The following is a 17,277-nucleotide window of genomic DNA, read 5'->3' on the forward strand; positions in this document are numbered from 1 at the left end:
AATTTTCAGCTGAACTCACTCCAGGCATTGAATATCAGACACTGCTGCTAGAGACTAACAAAGCAGAGTAGCTCTAGCAATTAATCTAAAACATCTAGACTTCATAATAGTATGACCAAGTTAAGAACCACGCTACAAATTAAAGTACTCAGCTGTGTTACTAACGCCACATTGGACAGTTAGGGCAAAGTAATTCTAAAGCGTGCACTGGACAGCAGAGCCAGTCGGGCGACTTTCACTGCCTGGTTCTGCCTGCTGCAGGGCTGGGTTTGAAACAGGGCACAGGAACAAGCGGTGGGTTAAAACAATTATTTTTATTGGAATTTTTAAAATAGGGAAACATTTCTAGTGCTCTCGGTTTTGAGAGAAAGATTCTTTTGACAATACTTCTGGATAAAGTGACAGCATTTAGGGAATCAAAGGCCAGAGCTGAACTGCGAGTTGACAGAGCCAATGTGAGTGCTAGGAGCTGGTCTTCTGGGTGCTCAGGGCTAAGAGTACCCCTAGTAATGTTAGGCAGAACGTGCAATAGCCCATTAGCAATCGGGACATTAACTTCTGAGGCCCTTGAGGTCACTTCCTAGCCCCACATGCCCTGTTGCCCTCAAGACAGCAGGGCCACAGCTCAGAACGAGGTCAACATTCCCTATTCCACGCAATGACAACAGGTTTAAGGCACAAGCATGTGTGGAGGGGAACCCCCTCCTCCCTAAGGGCTCTGAAGCATCTTGGGGTATTTCTCCATATTAAAAAGTTTGAAACAGCGTGTTCACAAGAGGAACGTGTTAGAGTGTCAGTGCAGTGTCTGCCTGACCAGCACTGCCTCTGGCCACTCGTCGCTGCTTCCATGGTTGTGAACCAGACAGTGTTTCGGTGCAGAAAGCCCAACCAGGTGAGAGCAAAGCTCTGCTGTGGGCTGCAGAAAAGGAATTATTTCACTAGTGTACTGCAGGGAGAACGTCTGCAGTGAACACTTGAGACACCCCCAATGAACTAGCACTCCTGTGACCAATGTGCAGGTGAACTGCCCCACATCAGCCTTCACTGTGTTACCAACACCCAGGATACACTGAGAAGGACACTGGGGTAGAGGAGTGGTCAGGAATGGGCACTTCCTTTATGAAGAATCTCAAAAATTGCCCATCTGGTGTCACACAGCGACACATTAAAATAAACGACCACGTTAAGAAGGTGCCTCTCCAAGGTGGGTCCCTGGGGAGATCAGTTCTGGTCCTAAGGCATTTTGCTGCCAGGGGAGGGTCTCAGCATTAAGCCCAGTTCTAAAATAACACTTTTAAAAAATTGCTTTCCTTTGCCTTCTTTGGGCTAAAGTCAGCTTTAGTGTAGGCAGGTGCAGCACCCCTGCCGCCAGTGGTGCTGGACCGGCTTACGCTGGGGCTGCATTCAGCCTTGTATCTCTAAGGCCCCATAAAAATCCTCATTTTGCATTTCAGTCCTTTCCGGTCCTCGCAGGTTTCCTTCTGCGTGTTGTCTTCACTCAGGCACTTCACGCCTGTTCCTCCTTCAGCCACTTCAGGAGCTGGGGCACATAGTAGGTAATGATGATATCAGCTCCTGGAATGCAGCAGCAAGGAACACAGTATCAGGCCAGCATTCCCATGCTCCACAAAGAGAGACAGTCCCACTCCATGCCAAGGAGCTGCATCTCTCCCTCCCACCAGCCAGCCCCCAGTGACTCCAACATACAGCCTGCAGGCTGGGTCAGACCACTGTGGGTGTGTGGGTACTGTGGGTGTGGCCCACATGACATTCAGCTTCTCCAGAATCTCAGCTCTCTGGGTTCCTACACCCCATTGCTGCTGAGAGAACCTTCTAACCATGCCTGGGGAATGAACAAAGCAGGGAGATATGCCTGAGCCTGCAGACAGCCTAGAACAATGATTCTGAGGTACAACCCCCCATGGCCTCGCATCACCGTGGGGAGCTTACCGTTCTGAATGTATACCTCAACCCATGGACCAACATTCCAGTCAAGAACTCGCCCCTCTCCTCTGAGGGTTTTGGACACCTGCTCTGACATATTTCTTAACAACAAGCACCAGCCAGTGGGGAATTCCCATAGGAGCCAGCTCCAAGAGGGGAGCCTGGTCTCGTGATCAGATCACAGGAATGCAGCTGGGAGGATGGGGGATTCCACAGAGTCACAGCGGGACTGGAGCTGGGTTCGTTGTGTCTCAGCTAAAGGAGCTGGAGCCTGGGCTCTAAATCAGGAATCAGGCAAAAGGCTGCTGAGCTTGGGTTGTTTTCTCCCAGGAAGATACATTCAGAAATAAGCCCCAGTGAATAGATTCCTGTACAGCCCCTTTCATCCAGTGGGCTCCCTGCAGCCTGGGGAAGACGGAAACCCCTTTGCTAGATGAGGAGCCAAGAGGTGCAACAACTCGCCAGGTCACCCAGGAGGTGGCTGAGCTGGAGTAGAACCCAGGAGTCCGGGCTCTCAGGCCCCCTGTATAACCGCACTTCGTGTCTCCTAAGAAGCCAGAGAGAACTCTACTTGGATTACTACCAAGCTGGCTGGAAAAGCACAGGCCGTGTGGGGCAGTGCTACGGGGCTTTAGAAATCGGCTTTTGTTAAAGGATTGAGGAGTTCGGAGTTCCACTGGGCCTGGCTCTGCATTCCAGGGTCAGCCTCCAGCACAGTCATGACTGGGACTGGTCCCATAGTCTTGGGGGACTCCCAGGGTTCAGGCTGCCCCACCACCGCAGTGGCCCAGAGGGGAAAAGAATCCAGGGCCCCAGTTCCTCCAGCCGCTTGGGGCCTTGCTAGTCATAACGCTGACCCTGCCCAGCCTCACTCACCTGCTCGCCTGAACCCGGTCATCACTTCCATGACAGCAGTCTTTAGGCTAAAGGCCCCTGCCTGTGCTCCGTGCCACAGCATGGCAAACTCCCCCGACACGTGGTAAACAGCCAGCGGGTGGGTGGGATGCTGCAAACAGCAGCAGGAAGGTCAGTGAGACAGCCCTGACCCCCAAGCTGCATGAGCCAGCCCTGCCGAGTCCTGCAGTGCTGGCGGCAAAGCAGGGGCTCAGGGCAGGTTGTTCTGTAGCCACCGACTCTCAAGGCCTTGGGAGTTAGAGGGAGCAGTGTCTGCAGTGTGCCCTTAGCAACCCCACCCACGAGATCAGGATCTTCGGGGGGGATGGCAGGTGCCGCCACTTCATGGGCCGGTTGTCAGTGTGTGAATGGCTAGGGTTAGAAACACATGGGGAGCACGGTGCCGAGGAGCCTCCCCCTAGGGTAAATCGATTGGAAGGTGCTCCAGGGTCTAGGACTGTGCTGCAGCTTGTACACTGCTGCACTCCCGGCTCAGGGCCTTTTCTGCCTTCTGCTAGGCCCAGGGGATTGTCCCCTCTGGCTTTAGTCTCTTGGTCGAGCCCAATGCCCACTCTACAGCCACCCACTCTGTGCCCCATCTCCAGAGACAGTCCCTGCCAAACAGGGCTCACTTTGGCCTTGACATCTCTCACGAGGTCGAGGTAGGGCATCCCCGGCTTCACCATCAGCACGTCTGCTCCCTCCCGCACATCCCGGTCCTGCAAGGAGAGAACAGGTCAGGGCGGGGGCCTGTGAGAACAGCACAGGGACTGGGGGGACCAGCGAGTCAGCCCGATGGCTGCAGCCCAGGTCCTAGCCCCAGTGGGAGGGGAGAGCCCCTTCCAGGGGACAGTCCGGTCTTCCTAGCACCCTTTGTGCTCCGCACGGCACTAGCAACAAACAGAGCACGGCTAAGGGCAGGCCAGCAGGAGCCATCCTGCAGTCAGCCCCACTCCCATGCAGGAAGGGAGACGCTCCCCTAGGCTGTGTGATATGAAAGGGATGACAGCGGGTCTGCGTTTCAAAGAGGAAGACCATGAGGGGAATGGTACGCTTGCCCTGGCCAGCCGCCAGAGGCTGAGGCTCCTTCATGTTAGACCCAAACACAACACCCCCTCCCCTGCCCCCAGAGCTGGTGTTGGCTCAGCCCACTCACGGCTCTGTGTGACTGACAAACGCGAGCCATTGCAAGCTGGGTCAGAGGGGCTGAGCTGGGCTCATGGCCTCTACAGGCCCTAGGATCTCTGGGCAAGCAGGGGCTGCAGCAGGAGAAGGGGAAGCCTACTGAGCTCTTTGCTAGAGGATGGGTTTGCCCGAAAATGGCGGATGTGCATGGAGATTGTGGTTGTGACAAAAAGAACAGCAGTAACATGCATAAGGCCAACGTGACAGCTACCAACAGCATCCTCGGCTGAGCTGAATCCTCAGGCCCACATGCCAAGTGAAGCCAGGAGAGGCCCAGCTGCTTGGCATTGCTGAGCTGGACAACCCCAGGGGTTAGCAGTCCCTCAGCTCGCTGCAGGAAATCCTCAGCTGTTCCAGGCCAGAGCCACTCCTGGCTGCTCCCACCTCACAGCACCGTGGGACTGCTTCCCTGGGTCCTGACTGGGCCCACCCTCCAGGTGAGGTGGGGTCTAATCGGTGGGACAAGCTTGCCCTGCTGCTGCCCAGGTTGCCCCAGGGCAGGTACAACAGGCCTGGGGTCCCGAGGATCTGCCACACCGCAACGCCCATTCCTGTCATGGAAAGAAGTCAGGTCTCGGAGGGGAGGGGAGGGGAGACCCACCTCCCCACTCAGCCCCCGGATCAGCCTGAAGGAGAGGGCAGCTCTTGGCACCTAGCCATGCTGGGATTCACTCTGCTGCAGGACATTACTGTGACACCAACACCTACTGCCTAGGGCAGCTGGGCTGTGGGCCCATGGGTGGTGCCCCCTGTGGGCAGGCCCACTCACCACAGCTCGCAGGGCCAGGCCGCGGGCGCCTGGGGGAAGCTGGTAACATCGTCGGTCTCCGAATGCAGGTTTGGACAGTGCAGCGTCTCTGGGAACACGAAGGAGACACCAGGCAGTAAAACAGCAGTCTGGCTTCAGAGAATTCCCAGGAACCAGCACCCCCCTCCCAGGAGAGCCCAGGCACCAGGCGACCTGCCCATAGCGACCCCCTTGCTGGGGCGGAGCAAAGCAGGGGGAAGGAGGTACCTTAGTAGCATCCCATCCTTCTCCCAATCCAGGAGGCAGCGGCTTGCTTAGCCACCCTGAAATCCCACCAGAGAGAACTCTGCCCCCCAGTGAGGCCTGGTGGCCTGTGACAAAGTGGGAATTTTTGTCATATTTTTATGAAGCCTGTGTGTGCATCAGTTTCCTTCATATTTTGCAAGGCTGCCCAGCTGAGGAGGGTGGGGAGCGGTTTGCTCTCAGGGCAGGTTGAGAGACATAGGCGTGAATATTGCCTGGCTGTCTGAGGCTCTGCCTATACTACAGCTTATGTCGGCAAAACTTACGGCACTCAGGGATGTGAATAAACCACCCCACAGAGCAACATAAGTTACACCGACAGACGCGCCGGTGTGGACAGAGCTATGTTGGTCGAGAGCTTCGTTTGCCGACAGGCTCCGGCTGCTTGCAGGGCTGGAGTAGTTAAGCCGAGAGGAAAGTTTTCTCCCGTAGATTGAGAGCAGCTACATTAAAGAGCGTACAGTGGTGCAGCTGCACTGCTGTAAACTCTCAGGCCACGTCTACACTAGCGCTTATGTCGGCAAAACTTCTGTTGTTCAGGGGTGTGAAAAAAGCATCCCCCTGAGCGACGTAAGTTTTGCTGGCATAAGCACTGGTGTGCACAGCGCTGTAGGTGGGAAAGCCTCTCCTGACAACATAGTAGGACCGCCACTCATTGACCTGGTTTTATGATGTCGACAGGAGAGCTCTCGCCCATCGGCATAACGCGGCTACTGGAGTGATTTTACGGCAGCACAATTTGTAAGTGTAGACATGGCCTCAGTGTAGCTGTGCCCTAAGCCGGGATGGGTCATTAAAAATGACTGGCCCGAGGACAATGGCAAATCCAATCAACATGACTGACACCTAGTAGGGAGGTAGATTTCCCCCCTCTCAGCTGGAGAACAAAGGACTGGGAGGTGTGAGGTGGAGGATAAGAGTTGGCTGCTGGAAGGAGTCTGGGCTCTCACCTGGGAACTGACCAAGGAAGTTGGATGGACACACACAGAGCTTCAGCAATGGGGTTGACTACAGCTTGGCTGGGCTCTGGGCTGACCAGAATGGTCTGTGCTTTAACCTTCAATTCTCTCTGCCAACCTAAGGACTTCCTATGCTGTGTTCCAGCTGATTAATAAACCCAACTGATTTGACAGTGCTGTTTGAGGTCTGGTCTACACTGCAGATCTATATCGGTATAACTGAAAAATCCATCCTCTGAGCGACATAATACCACCAGCGTAACTCCCCGTGTGGCCAGCGCTATGTCGGCAGGAGAACTTCTCCTGGTGACAAAGCTATTGCCTCTAGGGGAGGTGGATTAACTAAGCCAATGGGAAATCTCTCTTCACTGAAACACTACAGCAGCGCAGCTGTGCCAATGCAGTGTTTTAAGTGTAGACGTGCCGAGTGTTACTGCAAACGCTCGCGGAGGTGCGTTAATCCCTGCAGAGCGTACAAGTCTCTGCCACGAGTCTGTCTCAGGTGGACTTGCTGGACAGAGCTCCCGCCGTGCAGCAGAGGTCCAGTCTAAGGAGGTGGGGAGGCCATGGGGCTTACTTTGGAGGAAGAGTGAGACCCCAGCAGGTCTGGCACTCTGCAGGGGTTCCTCCTCGAGACTGTTCCAAAGCTGGAGCATAGCACTGATCCCGTAGATCTGTGACACAGCCCTGCCCCAGCACGCGCACAGGCTGCAATAACACAGTTCATCACCCCCAGCTCCCCTAGCGCAGTGGTCCCCAAACTTTTTACCTCATACTCCCCAGGGCTGGAAGCGGGGTCACAAACGGGCTAAGGGAGCCTTGGCCTGGGGCTGAGGCTGGCAACGGGGGCTGGGGCCAGAAGTGGAGCTGGATGGCACGCCCCCCACACTGAATGTTCCTCCATGCCCCCCTAGGTGGGGCATGCCCCACAGTTTGGGGACCTCTGCTCTAGGGTCTGGAATGAGTTAGTTCAGACCCCACTGTGACGTTGCACTCCACATGTTTTATGGAAATATGATAATGAGTGTGGCTATGATGTAACTGGAATATGCTTTATGCAAAAGGTCCCTTGTAAGGTATCATTACAAAACTTGTGATCTACTGAGTGTGCTCATCCTATTTGTATGAATGTATCATTCTTGGATCTGAAGCTAGGAATATGGAGCACAACTCTGAGGTCCTACTGTAATTATGCAAATCTCGCAGGACATGTGACCATGTCACATGATACTGGAATCCATCTTAAACCTGGTGCTTTTGCAATTAGAAGGAGGGGTGGGAACCCAAAGAGAGATACAAAGGATTCCTGCCTTGCGCCAAACTATAGAAGGGGGTGGAGGAGAACAAAGGGGGCTGCAGTCATTAGAATTCCCCTAGTTACAAGGGGAACTAACAAGGATTGTACCAGGGGAAAGGACTGGGCCCAGACTAGGAAGGATTCCAGTCTATGAAAGAAGCTTATTGGAACATCTCTAAAGGTGAGATTTACCTGTATTCAGTTTCTTAATGTATTAGGCTTAGACTTGTGTGTTTTGTTTTATTTTGCTTAGTAACTTACTTTGTTCTCTCTGTTATTACTTGGAACCACTTAAATCCTACTTTTTATACTTAATAAAATCACTTTTGTTTATTAATTAACCTAGAATAAGTGATTAATACCTGGGGGAGCAAACAGCTGTGCATATCTCTCTATCAGTGTTATAGAGAGCGGACAATTTATGAGTTTACTCTGTATAAGCTTTATACAGAGTAAAATGGATTTATTTGGGGTTTGGATCCTATTGGGAACTGGGTGTCTGGAGATAGGTGACCTGCTAAGCAGTTTTTGGTTAAAGTCTGCAGCTTTGGGGGCATGGACCAGACCTGGGTCTGTGTTGCAGCAGGTTTGCGTGTCTGGCTCAACAAGGCAGGGTTCTGGAGTCCCAAGCTGACAGAAAAAATGGGCTCAGAGGTAGTCTCAGCACATCAGGTGACAGTCCCAAGGGGGTCTCTGTGACCGAACCCGTCATACCCACCTCTCCCCACTTTTCTGAGCCAGAGCTCAGCCCGTTCAATGGACCTGCTAGCCCAGCGAGTTGGGACCATCCCCAACACTCCCTCTCTGGGGTGAGATGGGCTCTGTGCAGTTCTGCAGCAGTTCCAGTTGACTCCACACTCCCCCTCCTGCCCCAGGTGTCCCTACTTGAGAAGCAGCTCGCAGGGCTGAGAGCACTGACAAGAAACAGAGCTGAAGCCAGGTGGGAGCAGAAGTCATCTCCAGGCTTGGCAGGAGGAAGAGTGAATCTCTGCAGAGCTATACTCTGAGGGACAGATGAAAATCCCTGTGTGGGAGCAAATACTAGTCTGCCCTCCCCATCCCTTTCCTGGAGAAGGAGATACATTCCCCATTTTACACATGGGGAAACTGAGGCACAAAGCTCAGCGCAAGTTAGTGTGAGTCCCAGAGCTCGGGGCTCCGGAGTCCTACGTTCAAATTGCTTGGATCTGCAGGCCAAGCACAAACCCTTTGGGGTTAGACACGGAGCCCGGCCAACACACGGCTCACACTCACCCCTGCCCTGGGAGACACTCACCTGAAAGGGCCATAGAAACAGGAAGCAAACTTGGCGCTGTAGCTCATCACAGAGACCTGCAGGGGGCAGGAGACACATGGCAGGGACACCACAGTTGCCTCCCGGCCCAGCGTGGAGGTGAAGGTGGGGGAGAAAGTCTCAGCTGCAATTCTCTTGTACTGTTTTCCAACCCCCCAGGCAGGAGCCCTGGCATCACCCCTCCTCCTCATCCACAGGCATGCCCTTCCCATCCACTGGAAGCCCCTCCCTGTGGCCCCATGGAAGCTACCACCGGACACCCCGGCCTACCACTGTGGAAAGCAGGGAGCTCCCTTCTCCACGGGCCCTGTTCCATACCATCTCCCCTCCACTACGCACACAGTTCCAGCTGTGACACCGCTCCATATTGAGCCCGGACCGACCCCAGCGTGCGTGCTGCCCCTGCCCACCTTGTTGCCCATGTTATTGGAGATCAGAGCCTCTTTCATGGCTGCGATGCGTCCGTCCATCATGTCCGAGGGGGCCACGATGTGGCATCCTGCAGGGAGAGAGCACGGGCACTGAAGAACTGCAAGGAGCAGTCCCTGCTCCAGGAGCCATTCCTGGCCATGGGGGGGACTCAAAATTGATGTCCCAGCAGCCAGGAGTGCCAGGACCTGGCTGGGGAGTAGAGCCACTGCTCAGCTTGGCTGGGGACCGCATGCCAGAACCTGCTGGAGGAGAGCAACTGGTTCAGACACCCCAGTGCCCCAGAAGCTGCAGGTGGAGCCGAGGGGAGATAGGATGGGCTCACAGCCCCTCAAGGAGAGGCCAGCGGCTGCTACCCCCCTCAGCACTGCTCAGGTATGTTCCTGGTAGGGCCAACAAGCAGGGTGAAGCCAGGCAGCCAGCAAGAACCTGCTGCTACTGGGAACCCCTCTCACCTGCCTTAGCATAGGCTAGTGACACCTCTGCCAGCCGCTGGCAGCTGGCCTCGTTCTGGATGGTGCCATCCTTCCGCAGGATCCCTGCAAGACAAGCCCAGGGTTAGACGGGGAGCACAGAGCTCCAGCCAGAACTGCCAGGAGCCCCTCTGCACAGGAGCCACTGGAGAGGGGAGAGAGCCCGCACGCCACACCCAGCTCTGCAGGATTGCAGGGTGTGACTGGGTGGGGGGGGCAGGTTCCTGGAGACGGCTGAAATCTGGTGCGGGGTTTGGCACAGCCTGGGGGTGAGGCCAAGGAAGCCAACTAGAAGACCAAGGCCCTGCCGGCCGGAGGTGGCGTGTCCATCCCAACTGCTGAGGGAGCAGGGTTAGGACAAAGTGGGGGGGCCGCAGTGGTCATGCTGGGGAGGGAGGGCCCTGGCAGGCAGAGCCCAGAGAACTAACTCTCACACCTGGCTATGGGACCACGTGTGAGGAGAATGGAGTGGCCGGCCGTGCATCGTTCAGTCACTGCAGCCTTTGATCTAATTCTGCCTATCCCCCCCAGGGTCCCCTGGCCTCCACGCTCAGTGCCCTGGCATAGCCAGCACATCGCACCACGAAGTCATGTGCGGACAGGGGGCAGGGCGCATCCCCAGCAAAGAGCCCACTAGCTGAGCACACACCAGCGAGGCCCTTCCTCCCCTCCCAGCCGGCAGCCTGGCTCATCTCGTGGCCATCGATCCATGCAGAGGAGGGTGGGTGGGTGGCTGCCCTGGTGCTCACCACAGTGCCCGTGAGAGGTATAGGGGCACAGGCAGACGTCACAGGCAATCAGTAGCTCTGGGAAGGAGGAACAGATCTTCTTTATGGCCTGGATGGCTGGGGTGTTCTCAGCGTCGGCAGCCGAGCCCCTTTCATCCTGCAGAGGGAAGAGATGCTCCCCTGTAAATCCACAGGGCCAAAGGCCTCACCTCTTGCCCCACACAGAAACGCAGACCCCGCATGGGCATGAAGGTGCAGCCGCTCTGCACACAGCTGAGGGTGTAGGAAGGAGGGTCCCACATCCTGTTGGAACTGGAGCCTGGAAAGGGCCCAGGGAGTTTTTGGAACAGCAAGGGATCACACGTGGATTTACATCTCATCTCAACGCCAGCAGCTCCCCCAGTGACTGATGGAGAGCGTGCTCCCTATTGAGCCATCCACCCTGTTCCCCACAGCACAGTACTGCCCCCTAGCACCACCCAGGTGTCAACACTAAGGGTGAGCGCCCCCTACTGAGTCATCTGCACCTCTCCCTGCAGCGCCGCACCCCTAGTGCCACACTGGGTGGCACTGGGGTCAGCACGGACGAGGACAGCATACTCCACAGCCACCCATATCACTAGGGATGGACCGGGGAGGTCTCCCATCCAAGTGCTGTCCTCCCTCTATCCTGCTTAGCTTACAAGATCTGACAAGCCAGAGCCCAAGATCTCAGAGAACAAGTGAAAATGCAACTGAAGGACAAAGCCGGTGACTATGAACCTCCCAGCTGATTTGCCCCCAATCCCTCAGTTCTACCTGTGCCCCTGCATTAAACACCCCATAACCCTTCACTCCATCCCCCTCAGTTCTACCTGTGCCCCTGCATTAAACACCCCATAACCCTTCACCCCCAATCCCTCAGTTCTACCTCTGCCCCTGCATTAAACACCCCTGTGACCCTTCATCCCCACCAACCTTGCGGACTTTAGTGGGGACGCCAAAGATCAACACGCACTTCAGCCCCTCGTCCACTAGGGGGCGGAGCATCCCCTCCAGCTTGTTGACTCCATACCTAGAAGAACACAGGTGTGGGGGTGGTGCTGGAGGGCCGCCCCAGTGCTCCTCCCACCCACGAATCAGCCGGGGCTCTGAGCTAGGTTAGTGCACGCAGTCCCCCCGCAGGCCAGGCACTGCTGGGCAGGCTGCTACCCACAGGCAGCCCGGGTGCCAGACCAGTGTCCCCGAGCAGGGCCATTCCCAGGGTAGCGCACCTCTCAAACAACAAGGATCCCCAAGAAGCAGCCCCCACACAGCCCAAAGGGCTGCGACTAGCCAGGCGTGGCCCTGCCCATCATTAACCCTCCTCAATGCCAAGGCCAAGTTCCCTCTCTCCCGGGGAGGCCTGTGTAGCCAGCCCTCAGGCACTGCAGGGGACTGGGCCTCTCACCACGCCACCCAACAGGGAACTCCTGGCACCTGCTGCCAGGCTGGCCTTGCCCCCAGCATAGGGAGAGCTGCATGTGTCTCCCACTCTGCCCACAGAGGGTCGTACAGGCAGCTCAGTGCCGACTCTCCCATTCTCCTCCTCCATCCAAAGGGGTTTTTCACAGGCATGGCCATTCCTGCCCTGCCAGTGCTATTGCGTGGAGGTGCCTGGATTGGGGGGGGGCGAAGGGGGGGGTCCAGGTGAACACTCCATGCTCTCCCTCTCCCCACCTTCCCCCGCACCGGCCTGGCCAGGGGACAAGGCCAACACTCCGTGACTTTTACCCTGTCCTTGCTTCCTGAACGGGGACAGGGCAGGTTTCAGTCCCACTCAGTGAAGAGCTTTGCAGGCAGCTGAGCATTCAGCAAGAGCAGATGCCTGCTGGAGATCTTGGGAGCAGCTGTGGGAGGAGCAGCCTGGAGCCTTATCTGGGGTTCCCAAGGGGCAGGGGGCAGTGGCAAGGCTGGCTGGTGTTCTATCTGCTGCCTGGGGACGAGCCCAGGGCGAGGGCTCTGCCCTGGGACGCTCCATTATCTCCCCGTTCATTACAAGGCCCTGCCCAGCCTCACACTTGCGGCTCAGCTCTACACGACTTCGGCTCTGGAGGTAGGACCGGCAGTGCCAGGAAATGCATGGAGGGCGTCTGTGGGAGCCACCACCCCACTGGGGGGGGGGGGGGAGGGGAGGGGGAGAAGTCGCAGAGGGTTGCCCTCCATCCTGATAGTGAGTGGGACCAACGCCCCAAGTCCAGCAGCATTGCTGCTGGCAGAAAGGCCCAGGGCATGACAGGGCAGAAGGCACTGCCCTTGTTCAGCCCCAGCTCCTGCCACCAAGGTCCCCCAGACTTAAACGGGCAGGGATTTTATTCTAAAAACCCCAGCCCCCAGCTCCCACCTCACCACTGCCCACTTCTCAGGCACGACATCCCCCTCCACAAGTGCCAGAGGAGCCAGGCCAGAGCCCTGCTGACAACAATGGCAGCCTCCGAGCACGGCTGCCAGGAGCCTGGTAAGATCCATGGCTCGGCCAGGGCCAATGCGCTCTACGGGAAGAGCAGCCTTAAAAGGGGACACCTGCTGCTACTGGAATTAACTGGTGCATTATGGGAATTCCTGGTAGCTATCCCATAGTGCCCCAGTGAGTGCTCACAGTTGGAGGTGTATTCTCAGTTCATCCTCCCCTGTGTCCTTGTGCAGCTCCCAGAATCCCTCCAGCTGCTGGGTGCCATGCGCATCCCCAACATGGAGGCAGTGGGGGCTCCGTTGTCCTTGGCTAGACCCAGATGGAGGACACAGAATGGCCAATAAGAGCCCCCAACCCTGACCCCTGCAGCCTGGAGCTGGGCAGTCTCAGGCCCCATCCCTTGAGATAAGGTGCACGGCAGGGAGCACTGTCCGGATTGCAGAACAGCCCTAGCACAACGATCTCCGCAGACTCCTACCTGGCCTGTCCGGGGAGGCTGGCGATTGGCTCCACTGCGTCGGGGCTGTCACTGGGGAGTCAAACAGGACAAACAGCCAGTGAGAGTTGGGCTCTCCACAAAGTGAGGCTGCAAGCAGGGAGAGCCCCGTGACCGGACATGTCGGCTGTGTGTAAAGTCCGGCAGCTGAGCGAGCGAGCCAGAGATTGGGCTCAGCCATTCCCTGCACCAGCTGCTCAGTTCCCAGAAACACAGCGTCCGGGGCCCAATGCCAGGCAGCCTCCTTCTCCCTGTGGGCCTGGGAGTGATGGAGAGCAGCAGGAACAGGCATCCCACCCCCTTGCCACTCCAGTCCCAGAGCAGGAGCTCTGCAATGAGCCGAAGCATCATCCATCTGGGGACCAGCAGCTTAGACCTCGACGCTGCAGTGCAGAGCCACCGGGAGCTCACCAGAGAGCAGAACAAGGCCATGCAGCAGCAGGGCCAAGGCAGGTTACAAAGGGAGCTCTCCGGCTCTCTAGGGGTTACAGTCTCAACTTCCTGAGCCTGATCCGCAGGGTCTCATGCTGCTCTTGGGGGGACGGAGGCGGGGAGAAGAGAGGAGGAAGCCCCGACCCCAGCCGCACACACTGCATTTCCCTTGCAGCTGGGAGGGCCAGCAAGCTTCATCCCAAGTGCCCCCTTAAGAGTCACCGCAGCGGACAGAGACCAGCGCTTGGCCAGTTCTGCCTCCAGTGCTAGCTACAGAGGATCATCTGCATGGGCTCTTCCCACCACAGGCAGAGAACGTCACTGCCCAGGAGAGCCCAGCCCTGAGAGCAACCAGGCCAGGTTTACCCCGAGCCCCAGAGGCTGTGGCAGGTGCCACTCAGGGAGGGGCTCACAATGAAGCAAGTTCACAGCCTGGTGAACCGTCCAAGAGACCAGATGTCACGGCGTCACCAGGCAATGCTCTGGAACTACTCCCTATGAAGCCAGTCAGGACTCTGGGGGAGCCTCCACTCTCTGAGCAGACTGTCTCCAGGGCAAGAAGCTTACACAGCTTCGATGTTCCTGGGTCTGACCTCAGAGCATTCAGCTATGCAGCCATAGAGAGGGCTCTTAAAAGGCTGGAGCCGGATCTATTTGGGCGGCGCTTCATTGTGTACATGGACCATGCACCCTGGCGTGGCTGCACCAGATGAGGACTTGCTGTGGGAAGCCAGAGGGCCCTGCACCCTGACTCTCAGCCAGCTGGTAAAACAGAAGGTTTATTAGTCGACAGGAACACAACGTAGGACAGGAACTTGTTAGCACAGAAATCAGTGACTTTCAGCCAAGTCCATCTTGGGGGGAGGGGAGCCCAGAGCCAGGGCTCTGGTTCTCCCCCTGTGCAGCATCTGTGCAGGCAGCTGGAGCAATCCCCACAAAAGTCACACACCCTTATTCCCACCACCTAGATACTGGTGCAATACAGTGAGGGGAAACTGAGGCCCACACAGCATTCATGCAAAACAGTAACGCTCACATAACAAGGGAAAATCCCCACTTTGTCACACCAGATTCCACAGGGGTCATGGCCTCATTCAAACACAGCATGCTGAGGAGGGGATGTACAGCTCCAAGCCTGCCAGCGTCCCATAGACCACATCAGAAACCGCCCCCACTGGGCAGTGCATGCAGACAGGCTCTGCCGCCCCAGGACAGACATCTCAGCTCAGCAGCCCTGGCATTTCTGGGAGGGTTAAAAAACCGCCCCAGGGGAGGCGCCAGGCCGGTCACAGATGACAAGCTGATTCAGGTCCAGGGAAGGGTGGCAGTGAGCAGTTTCCCCTCGGAGACAGAGGTTACTGTGGGGTGACATGCCCATGGCCACTTCCGCAGTGAAGGGAATTCAGAGCAGCTGCCCTGCCCCTCCCATTGCACACTCAGCCAAAGGCAGGATGCTGGTGTAGAGGGACCACGGCTCTGCTCTGGATGGCAGCTCTCACGTCCCTAGGTGGGTGGCTTGCAGACTCAGGGGTTGTACACTACCCAGGAGCTGCTGCCCCTTTGTGTGACCTCCTCTGAAGCAAGGAAGCTGCTCCACGGGCTCTGTCTGTCCCCAAGAGATCTCCTCTCGCCTTCCCAGCTGGGAGCACAGGCTCCAGCCCTCACTTACGTGACAAAGATGGGGTAGATGAGGTTAGAGGCATCGAAGGCCGTGGCCGAGGTCTGCCAGGAGCGCAGCACAGGGTGGAAGTAGCCACTGTGGAGCACAGACTGGGCCTGCATCCTGGAAACTCAGCAACGGGCTGTGAAAGGAGAGCCTGAAACACACAAGGAGAAACAGCAGTTTAGAGGCTGCATCCCAGGGAGAGTCACTCAAGCAAGTGCCTCAAGCCCTGCTCCAGGCAGCCTCTGACAGGCTGTGCCCCGTGGGAACATACGAGCACTACATGCGGGCTGAGCAAGGGGCTTCCACTGCTTCCCTCGGGAGACAATTCCACAGTTCAGTCAACAGCAACTGATACTCAAGCCAAGCTTTCCTGTGATTTGCCATGTGGACAGGGCACTGGGCTGGGAGCCAGGAGACCTGGGTTCCAGAGAGACTCTGTGCCTCGGTCTCCCATCTGTAAAACATGGATGATACTCACCCGCCTCTGCAAAGAGCTCAAAGATCTCTGGGTGAAAAGGTGAATTATTCAATCCATCCACATCTGTCACCACCAACCACCCCTGGCTGGCTGTCACAGCAACACCACACCGTGTCTCCACTCCTTGAACTCTGCAGAAGGCACTTGGTGACACCTCCCACTTGAAAAGTGCTTTTCAAAGCCCGTCTGAGTCTGGAGAAGCTGGGTCAAAGAATCCAGCTGTAATGGTCTAGCTCAAACATAGTTAACCCTTCAGGGACTGCTGATGCTGCAGGAACCTCTCCCCAGACCAGCACCATTCAGGCACCAGTGATGCTAATTCCCGTATCCGTTAGTTACCCAGTCCCAGGTAACAGAGACAAAAAGGAACTGAACTGCCTGCTCAAGACCCACGTACTGCTCCGGAGGTATCCGCACACCAGTCCCACCACATGCTTTCAGCTCTGGTTAGTACGGTAATTTAGGTCATGCAGATCACGTCCTTCCCATGGCCACCTGGCTTCTCTCCTACAGCAAGCACAACAGGGCTTCAGCAGCTGATCTGCCACAGACTGCTAGAGCTGCAGGAGGCAGAACACGGTCACTTCTAGCTCTACATGTTCTTGAGAGCGTGGCTGACAACATCAAGTGATGACTGAAGGAGGAAGTGAAGAGCATGAGAATCCGATCAGCAGCATTATGGTCCGATATCTGGCAAGCCACTACAGCTAGATAGCAGCCTCCCCAGGAATCCCCTTCCGAAGGTTCTCAGGCAGATAAACCATCGCTACCAGCCCTGCCGTCCAACCTTCACACGGTCACTGGTCCCTTGGCCTAGCAGTGCTTCCTGGCCTGAGTCCAGGGCTGGACACTGCCCATCCCAGAGCCCCTCCAGCGGGGTTATCAGTGCCAGACCCTTCTGCAAAGGCTGTATTTGAGTCAGGGAGGAAAAGCAGAGGCACCCCCTCAAGCGGACATGTGGATACTGCAGCCCGGATATTCCTGTGAGAAGAGGAGGCTCTCACGGGCGGGGGTCCCCGAAGGAGCCAGGAGAGGCAGGCTGCAGTGCAGTGACTGCCACACACAAGACGCCTGTTTTGCTCAGCGTGGTGGTGGAGGCAGCTGCCGGCTCTGAATAGCTATCCAACGGGCAGGCTCCGAAGCTGCCAGTGCTGGTGAGCTGCAATGGGCCAGGCTGACACGACATCCCGTCTCCTCCCGTCACTGCCATGGTGGGAACTCCCCACTCCATGTCCATTAACGCAGCACCGGACACTGAGCCGCACAGCTCCAGGGAGAGGCTACATCCCTCGGCCCCAAGAGAACCCCGAGATGCAGCAAGAATGAGGCTGCCAGTGTCCAGCTGTGCACAAGCCAGCCCCTCAAGATCCAGGGGGACCTGCCCAAGCCCCCTCAATCCTCCACCTCCCGCATAGCCACAGAGGGCAGCTGTGCACAAAGGGCCTTCTGCTGCCAGTCAAAGTGACCTTGGCTAATCCTAGAGGTCACACCGCCTCCAGCACCCAGGGCAAAACAGAGCC

General features: G+C 56.8%; 1 protein-coding gene and 1 long non-coding RNA gene across 6 annotated transcripts in view; one reads left to right on the forward strand and one right to left on the reverse strand.

Annotated features, from left to right (window-relative positions):
* The window catches only part of ALAD (aminolevulinate dehydratase), a 27,392-nt gene continuing 10,115 nt past the window's right edge, over window positions 1-17,277 (reverse strand). For 2 of the 5 annotated variants that reach the window (XM_037879867.2, XM_037879868.2), the window contains exons 2-12: window positions 15,283-15,430; window positions 13,164-13,214; window positions 11,212-11,308; window positions 10,276-10,411; window positions 9,509-9,592; window positions 9,035-9,123; window positions 8,607-8,662; window positions 4,793-4,880; window positions 3,471-3,557; window positions 2,821-2,950; window positions 1-1,575 (exon numbers count right to left, since the gene is read on the reverse strand). In XM_037879867.2, the coding sequence (XP_037735795.1) occupies window positions 1,508-1,575; window positions 2,821-2,950; window positions 3,471-3,557; window positions 4,793-4,880; window positions 8,607-8,662; window positions 9,035-9,123; window positions 9,509-9,592; window positions 10,276-10,411; window positions 11,212-11,308; window positions 13,164-13,214; window positions 15,283-15,395 (999 nt within the window). In that variant the 5' untranslated portion in view covers window positions 15,396-15,430 and the 3' untranslated portion in view covers window positions 1-1,507. Of the gene's footprint in view, window positions 1,576-2,820; window positions 2,951-3,470; window positions 3,558-4,792; window positions 4,881-8,606; window positions 8,663-9,034; window positions 9,124-9,508; window positions 9,593-10,275; window positions 10,412-11,211; window positions 11,309-12,006; window positions 12,112-13,163; window positions 13,215-15,282; window positions 15,431-15,757; window positions 17,226-17,277 lie in introns of those variants that run through there. The other 3 variants (XM_037879869.2, XM_037879871.2, XM_037879870.2) reach the window with 3 other exon arrangements.
* The window catches only part of LOC119563848, a 25,011-nt gene continuing 19,923 nt past the window's right edge, over window positions 12,190-17,277 (forward strand). Inside the window, exon 1 of the long non-coding RNA XR_005222550.2 lies at window positions 12,190-12,328. This is a non-coding gene — a long non-coding RNA (uncharacterized LOC119563848). The remainder of the gene's footprint in view (window positions 12,329-17,277) is intronic.

The sequence above is a fragment of the Chelonia mydas genome, chromosome 16, assembly GCF_015237465.2.
Source record: "Chelonia mydas isolate rCheMyd1 chromosome 16, rCheMyd1.pri.v2, whole genome shotgun sequence".
Classification (NCBI taxonomy): Eukaryota; Metazoa; Chordata; order Testudines; family Cheloniidae; genus Chelonia; species Chelonia mydas.